General features: G+C 43.7%; 1 protein-coding gene across 1 annotated transcript; it reads right to left on the bottom strand.

The window, feature by feature from the left end:
• Positions 1-4,688: 4,688 nt before the first annotated feature.
• On the bottom strand, positions 4,689-16,784 carry eif3eb (eukaryotic translation initiation factor 3, subunit E, b; the record flags this gene model as incomplete). Its single annotated transcript, XM_079176219.1, is given in 17 exon segments — positions 4,689-4,768; positions 6,034-6,103; positions 7,268-7,381; positions 7,594-7,696; positions 7,993-8,102; positions 11,019-11,021; positions 11,025-11,063; positions 11,065-11,115; positions 11,192-11,272; positions 11,274-11,306; positions 11,648-11,710; positions 11,712-11,786; positions 12,693-12,818; positions 12,950-13,054; positions 13,715-13,757; positions 13,969-14,070; positions 16,780-16,784. Coding segments are annotated over 17 exon segments (1,203 nt in total).
• Between the last annotated feature and the right edge of the window lie 1,191 nt (positions 16,785-17,975).

Genomic DNA, 17,975 nt, shown 5'->3' with positions numbered 1-17,975 from the left:
ACAGTTGCTTTAGAGCCATCAGAACAGGTGAACACACTCAAAACGGACTCATTAGAGCAGACACGGTGGAGAGAGTGGTCCTGACACGAGGCCTTTGATGACAGAGAGGAGAAACATTCCTCACCTTCTGTGACCTCACCGCCGTCACCGTTTCCACGGTGACTCTAGGTCGTCTCCTCCTCTTCCTGACAGCTGGACCCGGCGTCTCCTGTCCTCGGGCCACAGACTGCTTCACCACAGCTTCCTCTGACTGGACACAAGCAGCTGGCTTCTCTTTGGGCTTTTTCTTCCTCTGAAATTGCAAGTTGTTTTAAACATTATTTCATCAGAGCAGAGTTGTCCCTCCTGTATCGGCTTTAAGCAGCTGCCTCTCCGACAAACAGATTCTTATTTGTTTCAGTTTGGAGCTTCCAGAGGCTTCCCTTTCTTTCTGACAGAAATAGGCTACAGTTTATAAAAAGAAACACATAGCGTCCCACATGGAAGCACTTTATATTTCCACATTAATTAAGGCTCATTTTTCAATGTTTGCTTTGAGGAAAATCCACTAATGAAACAGCAGCTCCTGATAGCTGGCGTACACAGACAGAGCCGGACAAAAGCCTCCTCATTCACAGGCCGTTGATTGTGATCAATGCTGTCAGGTAAACAAATGGGGTTGTGTTTTTCCTGCTGCGCAAGTCGTCCAATGAGGTCTCTGCTCCCAAGTGAAAAAAATCGTTTTGTGTGGTTGAACGGCAACTCTGGAACGTTTCAGTTAAGTTACGGTCTTACTTGACATTATAATTATAGCTTTGTAGCGTCTGAGCTGTATTTAAAGATTATAAATTAGACAGTTTCAGTCTATCATGTGTCAAAACATAGCTGTTCTTACACAGTGGTGGAATGTTACCAACACTTTCTTAAGTAAAGTTTTTCAGGTTGTACTTTACTTGAGTATTTCCATCTTCTGCTACATTATACTATCACACCGCTACATTTCAGAGGGAAATATTATATATATATAAAAGCTGAAACAATAATCAGAATCAAGAATAATACAACACACATTATTCTGGAATGGGCCGTCCTGCATGAGCATTCTTACTTTTTAAGTATGTTTTGATGCTAGTACTTTTGCACTGACTTATGTTTAATTGAGTATATTATTTACACACTGTGCTTTTACTCGAGAAAAAGATCAGAGGACTTCTTGCTTGTCATCTCTCAGCACGCTTTGTGGGAGGAGTCATGACCTGTCAATCACTTCCTGAGGGATGAGTAATGTTCTGTCTTATCTTATCATCATGCAGCAATCAGCAGTTTAGAGTTTGGAGGCATGCGTTATTTTTGAAAGGACCGATCGTGAGCTTAAGAAAACACATGCAAGTGGACAAAAACATTTTCACTGATTTGTTTCATAAGTTGAATTGCTTTGAGCTCTCAGGGCCACCGTACCTTTTATTTGCTACGAATTACAACCGAAAGAATGCCTTAGTGACATTTCAATTGTGCAAAAACAAAGAACAAATCCTTGCTTTCATGCAGAAAAGCACATGCAATCCTAACGAAATCCTTCACACGTCTCACATGGAAGTGCACGCTCATACAGTGTTTCTTCCCACAATGAGAGCAATGTGTTCTCCACAGTCGTACACTTTGATATTTGGTACAAACAGTGTGGAGGCATTTGTCTTCTGTGCGATTCAAAACAGAGACTGACAGACTAATAGCTCCCGTCGGCATACGGAGACCTCACATGTCTCTTTGTCCACACTCTGGATGCAGTGGGAGGAAATGGACCTCTGTTTGGCGTGTCAGTGCCAAACGGACAAAGGGCCTCACTCACGGAGGCATTTCAGAGAGTCTCTCACACTTAACACACACAATGACGGCACAGTGCTTCTCCACTGTGAGACAACGCTCATTGTGACGGTGCCAAGACACACTGAGCGAGGATCTCTCTGTAGAACATGGGTCCACTTGGGAATCGTGGTAAAGCTAAAGAGAGTTTATCTGACAGCACATAGATTATATGGGAATGATATGAACAACGAGCTGGGACAAGAGGGGGCCGAAGCCGAGGAGGGTCCGTTAAATAGGTGCACTGCATTTCTATCGTATGACCTGCATGCTACACAAACTGTAGAAGTTGCATGACACGTTGGGATTTCTGGAACTTCTTTGTTTTGAGCTTCAGTAAAAGCCAGTTCCTCCTTGTATGTATAAAAGAAACGGTATGGCTCATGCTGGAAACATTGAATGCATCACTTCCCCTTAATAAGGAGACGGAACATGAAATGTAAAAACAGGACACGGTGCAGTTTGAATCACTGCGGTGCTACACGAGCCAGCAGCATTCATTTTCCAGACATGGTTTTAGCCGCGCTGCTAGCTAGCAGTGCACCCTCGTGACCTGATTTCTCCTCTATAGCGCCTCCATGTGGTTAACATTTGTCTGTTGTTTTTTTATTGGTTTGTGTTCCTATCAGGACGAATTGTTTGGGCATTCCTTAAAATTAAATTTAGCGCCGCCATCTGGTGAACGTTTTTATCGTTCATTACTTTTGACTCCAAAACTGACATTCCCAGCAGCCCTGGCTGTACTATGCTAATTAGCAAATGTTAGCATGCTAACGCCGACTAACTAACATGGTAAACATTACACCCGCTGAACGTCGCCATGCTAGCGTTGCCATTGCGAAACATGTGAGCGTGTTAATGTTAGCATTTAGCGCAGATTGCAGCCCGTTGAAACTTCTCCCGGGTGAGTAGTGGGAAGTGAGTTGAGATTAAACACTAAAGAAATTATACCATTTAATGTTGTATTCCATTTCTGCAAATAGATCCCCCTGAATGCTACACACTGTTCCTTTAAATGCTGCTGACCTGCTTTTTAAGAACTCATTTCAAGCTTCAACTGATGGACTGTTTAAGGCTGTTTAAACCCGAAGGCAACGTTGCGTTTGTTTCCACAGCAACATCACTCAAGGCCGACTCCACCAGTACTTTGTTATTTAAAACCTGAAGGACCTCTCAACAGAGGTCTCAAATTCACATTTTTTGACAGCCACTATATTAAGAGCTGTGATAAAATCCTCCAGTATGATTTTATCAAGGCATCAGTTTTTTGTCCCACATTGGCAGAAGCATATAATAATGTCACACCATTAAATAATAAAGGTTAAGTAGATGTAATAATGAAGCTTGCCGGTCTTGTGTGCTCCTCTGGTTGTTTGAAACTGAGCAAAGTGCAGGTGAACGAGGACCTCTGGAGTCTGGAGCGGGCGTTACAAGCTGATGTGCTACTGAGATAATGAGTGCTGACTGCCCGTCAGAGGACTTCTTAGTGATTACACAGGAATGTGAGGCATGAGGTGTTCACACCTTTAGTGCAAATGAGGGAGGTCTTTAAAACAGTTGTTCTCATGAGATTTATTTTCTCACCTGAGTCGGAGCTTTGGATTTGGAGTGCTTTGCCATCACTGTATGGGAAAAACAAAACAAAAACAATCAAATATCATTTTAAACAGAACAATACAAATGTTTGTCATGATGTGGTGAAAGAGATATTGCAGAAATATCCAGGTTTCTTGCAGTGACACGCAGGTTACCAGGACCCCATGACCCATCATGTCATATCTATTATGACATATCCTTAAGCTCACATTCTGGAGTGGGGGTACAACGTGTAGTTGCACATTCTTAGTCAAACACAAAGTATGCCTGCTCAAGGCAACGTCCTAAAAATGAAGATGTTTTATTGCATTAAAGGGTATAAAAGACCCATTGTATGCTCTCACATGGTTAAAAGGAACATTTCAGAACTGTACTCAGAACAGAGGCAGAGCCAACACGAGTTGGGAAATTTCTGGAAAATGTGCACTCTGAAGGTTTGGAAAGGAAACTGAGAATTTACAATTACTGGACTCGAGGGAGAGAGTGAGAGAGAGAGAGAGAAAAAAAGAAGCATTTCCACTGAGTGTTCCTCCTCATAGAACAGAGCCTGAGCTGAAGTTAAAACTTCACAGACAGCCGCGTCAGTCACAGGCCTCCACACACACACACAGAGAGGGGGAGTTGTGTGTGTGTGTGTGTGTGTGTGTGTGTGGGGAGGGAGGTCGAGGGCCCACCTACCTGCCAGGTACCGCTCCAGGGAGGGCGAGGATCTCTGGTTCCAACTGTAGCAGCAGAAGAACAGGAGCCAGACCAGGAGGGTGGCCAGCACCAGAGCTAGGACCCAGAGGAGCCGGGCCGCAGATGGGTTAGTGACAGCCCAGGCCGTCAGGACGTCCATGACGGAGGCCGGGTGAGCACGCTTTGTTTGTTCACCGGCAGAGCCTCCTTATCTTCTCGGGTCTGATTCCCAGAGTTGTGACTGCAGTAGAGCTGGTGAGCGGGGTTGTTCAGCTGGACCTGTTCGTGTCCTCTCAGTGCAGCCACGGTGCCTACAGCAGCAGGAAGAAGCAGCAGCAGCCAGAGAAACCACAGATGGATACCAGCTGTTCCAAAAGGGAGCCGCGCACAGACCTCAAGCCCACGTCAGCTCTGGAGTGTGTGTGTGCAAGCATGTGTGTGTGTGTGTGTGTGTGTGTGTGTGTGCGTCTGTTGTGTTTAACTCGAGTCCTGGAAAAGTGTGTGTGGAGTCTGGAGGAGTGGCTAGGAGTTAACAGCAGCAGGCTTAACCGTCAGCCACTCCCCCCCCCAGGCTAAACATCAGAAAGAGGTCTCTTGGCCACGCTGAAGGGAGACTCGAGAGACGCACCTGGGGGCACTTTCCCCTCTTCACCTGGCAGGAATGTTTCACGACGATGACAGAGGTGCATATTATCTCCTGACACTCCACTGTGTGCTGGAGCATTTCATTTCTTGGCGGTCGGTAACCAGGTTAGTCCCACTGACAATGTGAGGAACAAAGAGTGCAGACTTTTATTGACCCAAACTATTCACACCGACAGGTTTTACAGGCATTATGGGGGCATTCTCTGGAATGCTCTACCATGTGACCTAAGGTGTGCTGCAGCAGTGTCTTCTATAAAAAAGCACATTAAACACGTATCTTTTTCCACAAACTTTTAGTTAGGTGCAGTTAAAAAGGTAAAACCTTTGTTTTAGTATTCCATTTTTAATTATACCTCCTTATCTTGATATGCAATACCTTATCTTATCTTATTAACATTCCCTGTTGTACTAAATGTGCTCTGACCGGACTTGTTCAAACCCTGACTGCATGTTACAGTCCATCGACACAGGTCAAATATTTGCACTGCAGCATCATGCAATATTCTGAAATGAGGTGTGGCGAAACATTTGCTGCACGAGCAGAAATGACCGGCTCTAACTGACAACGAACAGAGAGGCCTTGAAAAATAAATGTGTGACTGATGTATGAACTGCCCCAGCGTTTGCCGTTCCCCTTCAATTTGATCTCCATGCCGACAGCATTTCTGAAGTTTTCCTTTTCAATCACCAAATCATTCGTGCTTCTAACGTGGAGGCTGGTCAGAGGAGAGCCGGGTTCAGTGCCGCCTTTCAAAGAGTTCTTTGGTTTCATTTAAGCATCAAGTTTGCATCCGTTTGTTCCCTTTATTCATTCTTTTTTACAACCAATCACACAAATGTTAAATTGAGACACTGTAGTGGGAGCCACAGTCTGGGAGAGATTGTTGGAAAATGCTACAACTGTCTGTAAACGGCGGGAAACCAAAATGAACCAATGGCGCCATCTAGTGGTCAGATATGAATAGAGGAAGAAGAAACAAATCTCTCTGAAGAGGCAAAAAATGTTTAATGTTTAATGCTGGATCGATAAACTAAAGTTTGGGTGAATACTTTAGAAATCAACAGTTGACACCAGAATAAATATAATAAGTTATGATGGAGAACGTGTCCACTTAATAAATAATACCTCGGTGACGATGTCTTAATCCAGACGTGTCGTGTCCTCTCTGACATTTCATACTGCAGAAGTCATGCTGCCAGTTAAATAACAATAGTTGCTAATCTGATGAATAAATAAATTCAATAAAAAGCCTAAATTATATCCAGTAGAGCCATCTGCATCCTCTTGAAGCTGATTTCCATTTAAGTAGAAGCCAGAGTCTTGAGCAGCCCAATTTGGAGTCTGAGAAAATATAAAACCAAACAAAAACAAACATTAGAAGAAATGCTCAAACTACTTTATAAAAAGGCAAAAAGAGATTTGCTCCATAATTAGATATCCACCACCTGAAAACACCTGCTTCTCTCTAGAACAGGACAAAAGCAATGTTGACAGAATTCTAAGGGACTCAAATTTGAATCATGATTATTTTACCCAAAATAAAATGTGTTGTACTATCGACGAGGAGGAAAGTTTAAGAGTTACATGAGGATGTTGTGTTTTCACACACATTCATTGGAGGGCAGTAGGACAGAGGTCTGAACATACCGACATGACAGGAGAGCAATCACAATGTGAGTTATGTGACATTTAGATCCAGTCTAATTCTAAAGAGTATAAACTTACGAAAAATGTAAAGAAATGTCTCAAATAATAACTAAATCGTGTCATGAACAATCTCCAAATCTCAACTTGGTCGGTTTAAAGTAAAAAAGAAAGAAAGTGATGATGTACGGTATTAATATCCTCTTTCCCTGAACATTAAATACTTAAAGGGTACAAAGTTCACATCCAGGCGGCAACCTCCGGGTCTGAAAAGTGAAGCCACAGCAGCAGAGCCTTGAAGCTGCATTCTCTCTAATGTCCATCAGGGGGCGACTCCTCTGGTTGTATAGAAGTCTATGAGAAAATGACTCTACTTCTCTCTTGATTTATTACCTCAGTAAACATTGTAAACATGAGTTTATGGTCTCAATCTCTAGTTTCAAGTCTCCTTCAATACAGCATGATGTTCATTTAGTAAATTATGGTCCATTTAGAGTCAAACAGACCATAAAGCAGGGTATGCTTTAGGGCGGGGCTACACGGTGATTGACAGGTCGTTACCACAGTGTTGTCCATTCTGGGAGTCCTCTGTGTTTACATGTTTGAACTTTAACCCTTTCACAGCGTGTTTTCCCTTCATGAAAGTTAAATAACGTCGCCTAAAGATGTCTTATTTAGCATTCGGTTGTTACAACTTTCCCGTTACAAAAAAAAACAAGATGGTGACGGCCAAAATACAAGACAGCCCGAGGCTTCTAAACGGCAGCCTACAAACCCACGGGTGACGTCCCAGTGACTCCACCCACGTCTAACATACGGTCCATGTCCACATGCACACACCTTATTTAGAGCTTTCTCTACCTCATTCCTGTTGCTGTGGGCCACTTTCTTCTCTATGTTCATTGCCAACATCTGGCTCTTCTCGGTCACCTGCTGGTACGGCGACACCGCGTTGTTGCCCATCACCACATGACCCCGAGGGACAAAAGAAATCACACAAATGCACATTTCTGAAGGACCGACTTTTAATGCACCGCCAGTTAAACACTTGTATGCTGCTTTCAGTCTTACATGAGCAAAATGCATACATTTCCTAAATCAGAAGACCAGACAGGGCCGTTTATGCTTGGCTCGGTGATTTGAAGCTCATCCGACTGAAAGTGGATCAGTGAATGGCGGAGCCTCACCAGTTTGGAGTAGATCTTGGCGTTGAGTCTGGCGTTACGGATGAGGTTGACGATCCACCTCTCCGCCTCCTCTGGCGTCATGTCGAGCTTGTCTGCCAGCATGCTGAGTGGAGAGAGCGCAGGAGGAGGGGCATTTCAGAGGAGTAAATATCCTCTTTGGGGTAATCCAGTCTTTGAAAACTCGTTTTATGGTTCTCTGTTGAATATACGAGCAGGACATGGACGACATCTAGAAAAAAAGAAGGAATGTGGAGCACTGAGAGCATCAATCATCTGGGTACAGAAGTTGAAAAAAAAAGCTTTCATTGTAAATGAAAAGGAACTGTGCCTTCACCAATGAAAAGGAACGGCACACTCCGCTCCTGACGAGTACGCCTGTTAGTTACAAAGACGGCGTACCTGATGCTGATACACTGATGGATCGGACAAAACGTCTCAAAGATGAAGAGACGGGCGTTCTCGATGAAATCCTCGAGGTAAGCGACCAGGAAGAAGTCGTTCACAAGAACCTGGAGGACAAAAAGACCAAAGTGCTCCATCGATCACGCCCCACACAAAGCGTTCACACGTAGGACTGCAGAAGAGGAAAACCTGGAAAAGACAACGTGTTCCTTCAGTTACTAGTTCTAGGCACACTTTCCAATACATGCAGTCACCTTCAAAACATAATGTGAGTGCAGCTATAATTCAAACCACATTCATGTTACACTGGAATGATAAGTATACTGGAGTACAGAACAGATAACCACATGAGGTTCTGGAAACTATCCACGGTTGGCTGTTCTGCCACAATTTCCAGCTACTGGTTTATCCACCCATACATTAAAATGTCCCGGTCAAAACGATGTGGTTTGGATGATTGGGATTTCTTTTGGTCCAAAATGACCAATTCTCAAAAGTGATATGGTCACACAAGGTCATTTTCCTGAATAAAATGCACATTGATGCATCAATGTGCATCCAAATCTCCTCAGGTTATCTGCTGCATAGGAGCTTCCTGTGGCGTGAGTGCGAAGGCTAAATCATGAGCTGATGTTGAGAATGGAGCTCGTGCGAGAACATTTCCCTCCTCTCATCTCAACTTCCTCTTACTGTTATTCCTAAAGGAGGGCTCGTACGAGTGAGCCACGTCAGCAAACCGCTCCGACCTTTGGATAACGATTAGCGCTCCATTAATGTCACAAAGCTTTTTTTTACACTGGTGCGCAGCAGCGTGGACTAGAACCCAAAGATGACGCGCGAGCTACGAGCACGCACGAAAGCGTTGACGCTAGACGTGCTGTTCGTTGCAGTTTTCTCTGAAACGTTACACGCTGTGCAAACTAAATATTCAGCGAAGAAGCAAGAAGACCACGAGTGTAACCGGCAAAACGCCATAAACCAACCTCCTCAAAGCAGAGGAGGAATTCATACTAACTGAAGCCTCATAGCTCATATTCAGGGACAACTTGTTTCCTTTATACAAGCCCCGTAAAGAAAGAAATGAATTATCAAATGTAGTATAATGAAACAAAGGTGGAATTCTGGGCTTCACTATGTCATGCATAACATTAGCTTACGGCTATTATGTCCTATATTTAAAGCCCTGCTTTCAAAAGGAAAGAATATGATTTAAACAGCGTCAGCAGCAGAATGAAGGGACCGGCTAAGGCCAAGGAATAGTGTGTGTGTGTGTGTGGGTGGGGGGGATAACGAGCATAACGAGTGCCGTTAATGCCGTGTCACCTGAGGGTCATACTAACACTGAAACACAGCAGAGAATGCTGTAACATGAAACGGGCCTCTCCACAGCACGCCGACTGATGACCGACCAGCGGGACAAATAACTGAAGTCGCTTTGCAGTTTGAGAGTTCATGTTGATATTGTAGCGTAATACAACAGCAGCAGCAGCCCATTGAAATGAATGGTGATGTCGTCGAATATTCAAAGCAAATATATGAGCTAACAAGTTAAACAGGACATTGTCAACATAAGTATGATGTGGAAGTTACATGGGGTTTGTAAAGTGAAAATTGCTTAATGAATTATACAATCCATCAGTGGACAGTTTAGGTTTGAACAACGGCAAAGAAATTGCGCAAGACTCCTTCGACAGGTCTAGGCCACTCAACTTCAAAATACGAGACTATTCGTGAATGTGACAAGTTCTCCTAAATCACTCGTACACAAAACAAAACGTAAGAACTGATTGTACTGTTGGTTCTTGCATAAGGCCCATTGTTCTGCCTGTAAGAATAAAGTCCCAAATACTAATGATCACAGCTATAAATATTTAATGTATACTCGGGTTGAGCAATTGTACAACTACATCATCCATCAGCCACTGGCTGGGTATCTAGGATTTTAGATCTCTCAGATGAAACTACGATAGATCGCTGCTTGTTGGTCTGACGTCCAACCATAATTTACACGCATGTTTTATTTAGATAAATACGATAAGATTACTATTGCACAACAAGATGTTAAGATACTGTATTTCTCCACCAACCCGGAGTGTGTGTGTGTGTGTGTGTGTGTGTGTGTGTGTGTAGCAGATTATGTTGAGACGTCTCCATCTGTGGTTTTAAAGCGACAATCACAGAAACATCAAATGGGATGTTTGACCATCTCAAATCTGCAGAGGGGCTTAGAGTTCTGAATATATTAGCGTCTGGGATGTTGAAAGGAGATGTGGCACCGTGATTTCACAAGGAGCCGTTATTGTGTAAGAAATCCAATTACTCCACGCTTTGCTGTGGTAAACACACCAACGAAGGCTCCATTATCGAGCATAAATATTACTTTACCAATTCACTCATTTTCATCATGTGACTGAGATGAACCGGGTCCACTGCTGACATTAATATTCAACATTAATCAAAAAGAGTTCTCTTCAGACATCAGGAGACCTTCGTTAAAAACATAATAACTCGTTTTTACAGAAATTAAGACATGTTGTTGATCTCCAGAGGGAAAATGAACAAAAACAAGTACATTTAAATTCCCCTGACGATTAAAAGCCGGCAGATTCCATGAGAGCTCACTCTCCGTATCTGACAGGATAGTTGAGGTCTTCGCAATCACTGCATAATTTACACAAGAGGAGTAAAAGCCAATTCACCGGGGTGCTCAGAGAACGGGCAAAGTGGTCCCCCGACACACAACTACAAGAATACTGCAGGGTTTCTAAAGAGAAGGCAACCGAGCCCCAAATCTGACAGCTGCTCCAGCTTTGAAAATCAAACTGAATAAAAGTAAGAGCCGGCAAATCAGGCCAGACATGGATTTGCTGAGGCTGAATGGCTGCAGAGTTAAATGCTTTGGGCTCAGGAGATCAGAGCGCCACAGCTAAGGGAGGCTTCACATCACCCCTCCGTCCCGCGAGACCACGACAAACACACACACACACTGTCAAGCAGGAGAAACCTCAGGAAGCGATCCTCACCAACTAGCACTCCCTCAGCTTCTTCTGGGCGCTGTCGAAGTCGAAAGTTCACATAGAGACACTCCACGAACTCTGAAAGAGTGAAAGAGAGAGAAACCTTCGTACAAATGTTACCTCGAGCCACTTTGGATTAAAAAGAAATATTAAAAAGGATTCTGCTGACATGTATTAACTTTACCATGTTGAATGACTTTCACCAAGTCCTTGAGCACTTGTCTGCGCTTCCGTACGTCTTTGTTGGTGATGACTGCGGTTTGTGAGGTACGGCAGGATGTGTGGGCACATTGTCTGGATCGATTGAATAAGAAAACACAAAAGCAGCACACGGTGACTGGGTCATTTTCCTCCAAAAGAAAACATGTACACTTGTGTGGCTGTAACACATTCTGATCAAAAACACGTTCAGGAAGTTAAGTGACAACACAACACACATTCAAGCTATAATGGTCCTTTGAATAAAAGAGCTCAGGTTTAAGCCGAGACAAAGCCAGCGTGTCCCTCAACCGTACGCTCTTGAGCAACATAAGGAATGAAACGCACGCTCCGGATGACAGCACCATCACACGCCCGTGTACGAGCCGTGTATCGTTTGTAGAAGCCGGCGGTTCTTTACGGTGTATTGAAAGCACGGAGACTCGCTGGGGGCTGGTATAGAGGAAGAGCTCGATGATGTTGTCCCGGCCTTTAGGGGGGGTTGAAGAACACAAAGGGGGACCAGTGGATGAGCCAGGTCCTCTGTTGGAGCGACTGGAGAGGAGAGCTCCCCGACTGAAAGGAGAGATTCCATTAGAGCTTTTTGCATACAACTTGCCGTCCCTTTGAATTTTTCTAAATTCCGTGTTCCGATTCTAGCACATTTTGTGTCTAATAATGTCTAAAATCAATGCGATTAAAAAATGTAATGCATACCAATGCATTTGATGTAACACAACGTTGCACTATTTTGTTAAAAGACATTAACAATACAGTTATAAAACCAAACATTGCATCCTATTGAAAAATAAAGTGCTTTAGATTGAGCTGATAGCGTCAAACTCCTCCGTTTTTTTGGATGGCTAACAGGCGACCCCTCCCCCACGTTTCCCCTCTACACGCGTCTTGAGCTCTCATTGGCTGTGGCTGCCCAACAGGTCAGATATTTGTCCTGCTCGGTGATGCATCGTGCAGAGAGTACCCAGCCAACACACAAGGTGCCCGTATATGAAACCAAAGCATAGCAGCATCGTTTTCATTAGACTTAGGTGCAGAGAAATAAATAATGGTAGAGAAACCCTTATTTTTCAGAAATTGCAGACACATTTTTCCATCATCATCAAATTCTGTGATTCTGTTCGTGTTTTCAGCACCGCAGACATTATTGGGCCCTGCATCTTCCAACCGAGCCTTCGTTGTGATCTCAGCTGCACACCTGTAGAGTTTTGTGTCTGCATTTTGCACGGAATGCGACGCTGTCGCGATGACAAAATCTGTCCACATAAAGACAGACGGGCGTATATTTAAAGCCTCTGTGGTAGTTCCCGTTACCGTCGGTGTCTCCGGGTCCACATTCGACACATCCCGTGATGACACACACACAGACGCACATGGGGAAAATAACAACAGTGACACTGTCGCGGCTGATAACGAGCTAATCCTGATGACATCCGTACGTATCATGAAGTATTATTCACTTACATTGGTATCGATAGTCTCCCTCAGTCGAGTCAGATCCTCCATGGCTGCTTCCCAGTTCTGCATCAGGATCTCAGAGGCCAGTTTCCCCCACAGAGAGCTCAGAGCATTCCTGTCTGTGGAGGGAACCTGAGCAGAGAGCAACACATTCAGTGTTTCACAATCAAAACAATGATTCAACAATCAAATAATAATAAAAAAATAGATGCTTTCCTGGGGCTTGTAGTTAACCTTTTCTATTCTTCTGTGGTTACTCTTACCAGGACACGAGAGAAGTAGAGGTATTCTGCAGCCCCAGAGTAGTTACCGCACTCGTACTGGAACTTGGCGTACCTGTACAGTGTGTCCAGGTATTCCTGTCGAAACTAAGAAATAACAAAAACAAACAAGAGACGCAGAGATTAAAGCACGTTGAACAAGGTGGACCCGGAACCAGTTCAATGGAGGAAAAGTCTGGCTTTTACTGAAAGGTTTTGCTGGCTCTATCTGCGACTTAGCTGGTAAAGATTCATTAGGGAGGAGGAGGAGAAGTGGTGTTCTAATGAATGTGGCTTTAAACAGCATATAGCCCCGGAGGGCAGTCACTCTGACCCACTGTTTTTCACACGTTCTAGCGCCTTTGAAATTGAATTGTGAGAGGTTGCAAGGCTGACACATCGGGGCTGATTAGGGAATGTGACAGTATATTTCATCTTTTTAGGCAAAGCCTGCTCATTTCCTCACCAACAAGTCCTCTTCACAGGGTGTTGTGCACACGATGTGGAAGATATCTTCATCTATGTGTAATCGATTATATAAAAAAGGTCAAATAAAGAAACCATTGGCAATGAGGTAGCAGGTAGTTACTCTAATCATGGAGCGAGTAATGAGCACGTTGGTCGGTGTCGTTGGGTGTTTTACGATTCTGAGGCTGGTTGTTATGGAAACAAAAACACATTGCGCAACCCGCCTTAAAGGATCAAAATTCAGCGCACTGTTTACACAACGAGGTGTGTGGTTACGCCGTTTAACATTTCAACACTTACATTGTGTTTCTCTGAAAGGCAGTCGAAGAGCATCCGTCCATCTCTGATGAAGAATAAACCAATCGGATGTCAGATGAGCCTTCAACGGCCCACAGACATACTTTCATACGTACTATAATACCGTCAGTACTACAATACCGTCAGTACTATAATACCGTCAGTACTATGATACTGTCAGTACTATAATACCGTCAGTACTATAATACGACGAGTGAGACAATCATTTCACAGAGATGCATTTCTTGCTTTCTGACCTCGTGGACTGCATCTGTCGAGTCGTCTCGGGGTCTTCAAACATCTTGACGATTGGCTCCGTCTCTGACTGGAGCGGCTTCAGTTGGGCCACCACAGCACTCCTGAGACAGAAACAATCATCACATCAACACTGTGGCGTTACAGCAGTGCTGCTTTTAGAGTGAATGAAGGAGAACATTATTGTCAGCCTCAAGGAGGTCCAGCTTTCCCCCGAAGGAGTTCCTTTTCATTGTAGATCTGTTCAAAACAAAAGCATATAGTTTCCTTTGGGACGCTGACTGTATTTAGGAAACATCTGTACAACCAGGAAAAGGGAAACGACTTCAGGACACCACAACACGTGACATTCAGCCGGTTGTAGCCAACGTTGATCCTCTGGAGCAGTGGTCACCAACCGTTTTAAGCCCAAGATCCCTGACCTCTGCCTTGGTGACAGGTGAGATCTACCTATTGAGGCGTTGAGAGAAGAAGACTGTCCAGACTGTACTTACAACTTGAGGATTTTTATTTGGCCTAATTGTAATTGAATGAAATCAAACACTTTGGTCCAGCTTTCAAATTGATGTGACCAAGAACACACTAAACATAAAAGGGAAATGATTTGTTAACCGCACACAATATGAACAAGAAAAAACACATTTGCAATGAGCAGGCTGGATGAACTACCAATATTAACTGTTGTATTTATCAACTGAAGTTACAACACAACACTCACAACATTCTCAGTCAGTGCAACTAATGTAAGTGCAGTTCAGCTCTGTGTCCCATCACAATGCCATCAGAACGTGACTCAGGTCAGTGTGATGCTGTGACTGAACACTGTCTGCGAGTGCCTTGTAGTTCGGCTCATAAGCACAGACAGACAGTCTGAGGCAGTCTGTGAGGCGTCTGTCAGTAAGCCGGCTCCTGTACTTTGATTTGGTGATTTTCATCTGTGAAAATGCCATTTCACAGAGGTAAGTTGATCCAAAGTAGGCACTCACTTTTAGTGCGCATGCGCTGAGGAGAGGAAACTTCTAATCTCACTCGAGTCGGGAATCTTATCGGGTTACGCATATTTGATTGGCTGAGTAGCATCACGTTATGTGATTTGCAGCAATTTGTAAAAGCTGTGCCGGTTAAAATAGAAGCACCCCATCAAAATGTAATAATTTTCATATCGGTTTTAGGTCCAGGATCCAGATACAACAACATCTGGGTTTGGACTCGGACCGCGGTCCGCCTGTAAGTGACCCCTGACCTATGTCCTTACTGAAAAAATTACATTAATTATTAAAATACAAATTAATTGGTCTGCTCTTCTTTTTTTCATACATGGGAACGTTATGCCTATATTCACACCAAAAAAATAAGATTAATTTCAGTTTACCATTAAAAATACAAAATGGTTTCACATACATATTAGTTTTCTGCCTACCTACAGTTTTCGGTAGGTAGGCAGATAGGTAGGTGTAGTTCATTCATAGCTGAAAGTTTTTTACTTCTGGCGATTGCATTTACGCTTCACAAATCATAAAAGTGGTCTTTGTGAGGATTATCTTGCTGAACAAAACGTATCATAATCGCTTGTTTATTTTCATCACTAATCCATTTTTGTCGAGGGAACCAGTGCGATGCTAACTTTCTGTATATGCGTCATCCCTGCACCACTCTTCTAGTACAGATTTGCTGCCTATTATTATCCATGTAGCTATTTCAAGAGCTCCAGACAGCCGGGAATGTGGTTCACCAAGCATTTCTGTGTTGGCACTGAAGCATAGAAAAACACAAATAAGTGGAATTACATAGATAGCAGGAAACATTAACATATTAGAGGCTGAATTGATATTACCAAGTACTTTAAATCTCAAAACTACTTTAGGTGAAACACGGCAAGAAGGAGACTTTGGACTCTGTGTTTGCCGACCCTAAATGAGACTATATGCTGTTTTATTGACCTCCTTGAAGTCAGAACATGGGCCGGTCAGACAGGTAGCAGCTGTCTCCACAGCAGGGACTGTGATCAGGGATGTGGGACACTCATCAGTCAGTGAGGATGAAAAAGCACTCCTCAGCCCGCCAGGGATGTTTCCAGCTCCAACCAGCTCTGATCACAGAGTCAATAGAAAGATCCATTCTGTTTAAGGAGGCAGGCTTGGTTTTGTTTCCTGAGTTTCCTGAGGAATGATCAAACACCTCACTGTGGCTGCCAGAAAATTGATGAAAGGGAAAGAAAGCCTACAGCTCCAGTGGTTCAAAATAAAGTCAACGGAAATGTGTAAGAAGCTAAAAAGACTTAATGAGCGAATATCTACCAAATCTAGGCAATAACTGATCAAAAAAACAAAACAATGCAATATAGTATGTGAGAAAATAAAGAACAGGCCTACCGAAGCCTTTCTTGATTACTCTTCACCAAACTTTCAGATTAGACTCCCATGGAAAGCTTACAAGAAATAAAGACTTGCCGTAATAGCAGTGAGGCTGTACACAAGGACAACAGCACTTTTAGCTAAATGCTAACATGAGCACGCTAATATGTTTACAGTGACAATGCTAACATGCTGATGTTTAGCAGGTAGGATGTTTGCCATGTTCGCTATCTTAGTTTCGTGTGCTAGCATGCTAACATTTGCTAATTAGTTGTAAACACAAAGTACACACGGAGACAGGGAGCGCCGTTTGGTCATAAACCAAAGTAATTGCAATCGTGTGGCCCAAGAGGAAACGTCAGAGGATCTTGGATTCTTCCTCTGAGGACCATGAATGTCTGTAAATTTAAGCCAATCCATACTTGTTGAGACATTTCACTTGAAACCACAAATGCCAACCTCATGGTGGTGCCAGAGGAAAAGCTCCAATAATCAAAGTCGTTCGGATTCTCCGTCTGTCCAAAACTTCATGGCAACCCGTGGAACGGTTAGTCGAGTCAGCGGTGGACTGAATGATAGGCCGACATTGTTATCCCTTGTGCATCGCAGCATGCCTAAAAGCACATGTATGATTGCATCACAAACCACAGTGCAATAAAATAATTGAGTTACCACCAGGGCTGTTACAAGAGGGGAAAAGCCCCAACTGCCTTCTTCCACGGAGCAGTGTGAGCGGCAGAGCATGTTTTTCATGTATACCTCAAAATGTTGCTGAACCTCAGCAGCAACCAGAGTGCCAAATTGGTCGAGAGCAAGGTCAGCTTTGTTCCCAGAACCCCCCCCCCCCCATGATAGAGAGCGCTGCTCACTGGCCAGCAGAAACATAATGTCTCGGTGTGTCTGTGCAGATGCACTTAAGAGTTAAGAAGAGGCAGAAGCTCAGAAAATGAATAAAAACTGCTCTCTCATCACTTTGCAGTTCTCTCTGTTCTTTTCTTAAAGGCTGCAGTTGAGCGCAGGTATTTTCATCCGTTTCTGAAAAGCTATAGGCGATGAATTGTGACGTGAAATCTCCATGGAAGAGCTACTCCTGCCTAAGTACAACACAAAGAAAACCTCGACTTGAGAAAATGTAATGTCGTTCCTCAATGGCACACATCCCCTTTTCCCTCAACTTTCCCTCTCTCTCTCTTCTTGACCATCCTGGAGGCCGGGACATATGACTCAATCTCGGGCGGCTGGCTGCCTTCCACTTCCACTTCTTTTTTTTCGCGAGAGCAAGAGCCAGCTGGACATTAGGCGCTTCAGAGAAGAAGCCAAGAATTTAATAAAGACATAAGAGCAGGGGGCAAAAATGAATGTGATTAATTACAGACAAATAGTAGCATTACATGCAAAAGAAAATGACATATCCTCCCCTTGGATGATAATTCAGATTCAGTGCCTTCTTGTTAGATTGCTTTGCTTTCTACCAGGTGGTACACAGCTCTGCGAGGATCACAAGTGTCAAAGCGAATGAGTTTCCACGCTCTGACGGAAAAGCAAAGGATATGAAACCGCAGGAACAGCAGCCTGTCCTGGGGGGGAACCCCACCCTGGATGTCAACTTCCAATGCAGTTTCCACACAGCTTCCCCGCTAACACAGTCTGCTGGG

The sequence above is a fragment of the Pholis gunnellus genome (assembly GCF_910591455.1).
Source record: "Pholis gunnellus genome assembly, chromosome: 16".
Classification (NCBI taxonomy): domain Eukaryota; kingdom Metazoa; phylum Chordata; class Actinopteri; order Perciformes; family Pholidae; genus Pholis; species Pholis gunnellus.
The sequence above is the reverse complement of the archived record's forward strand: the minus strand, read 5'-3'. Positions and strand labels throughout refer to the sequence as shown.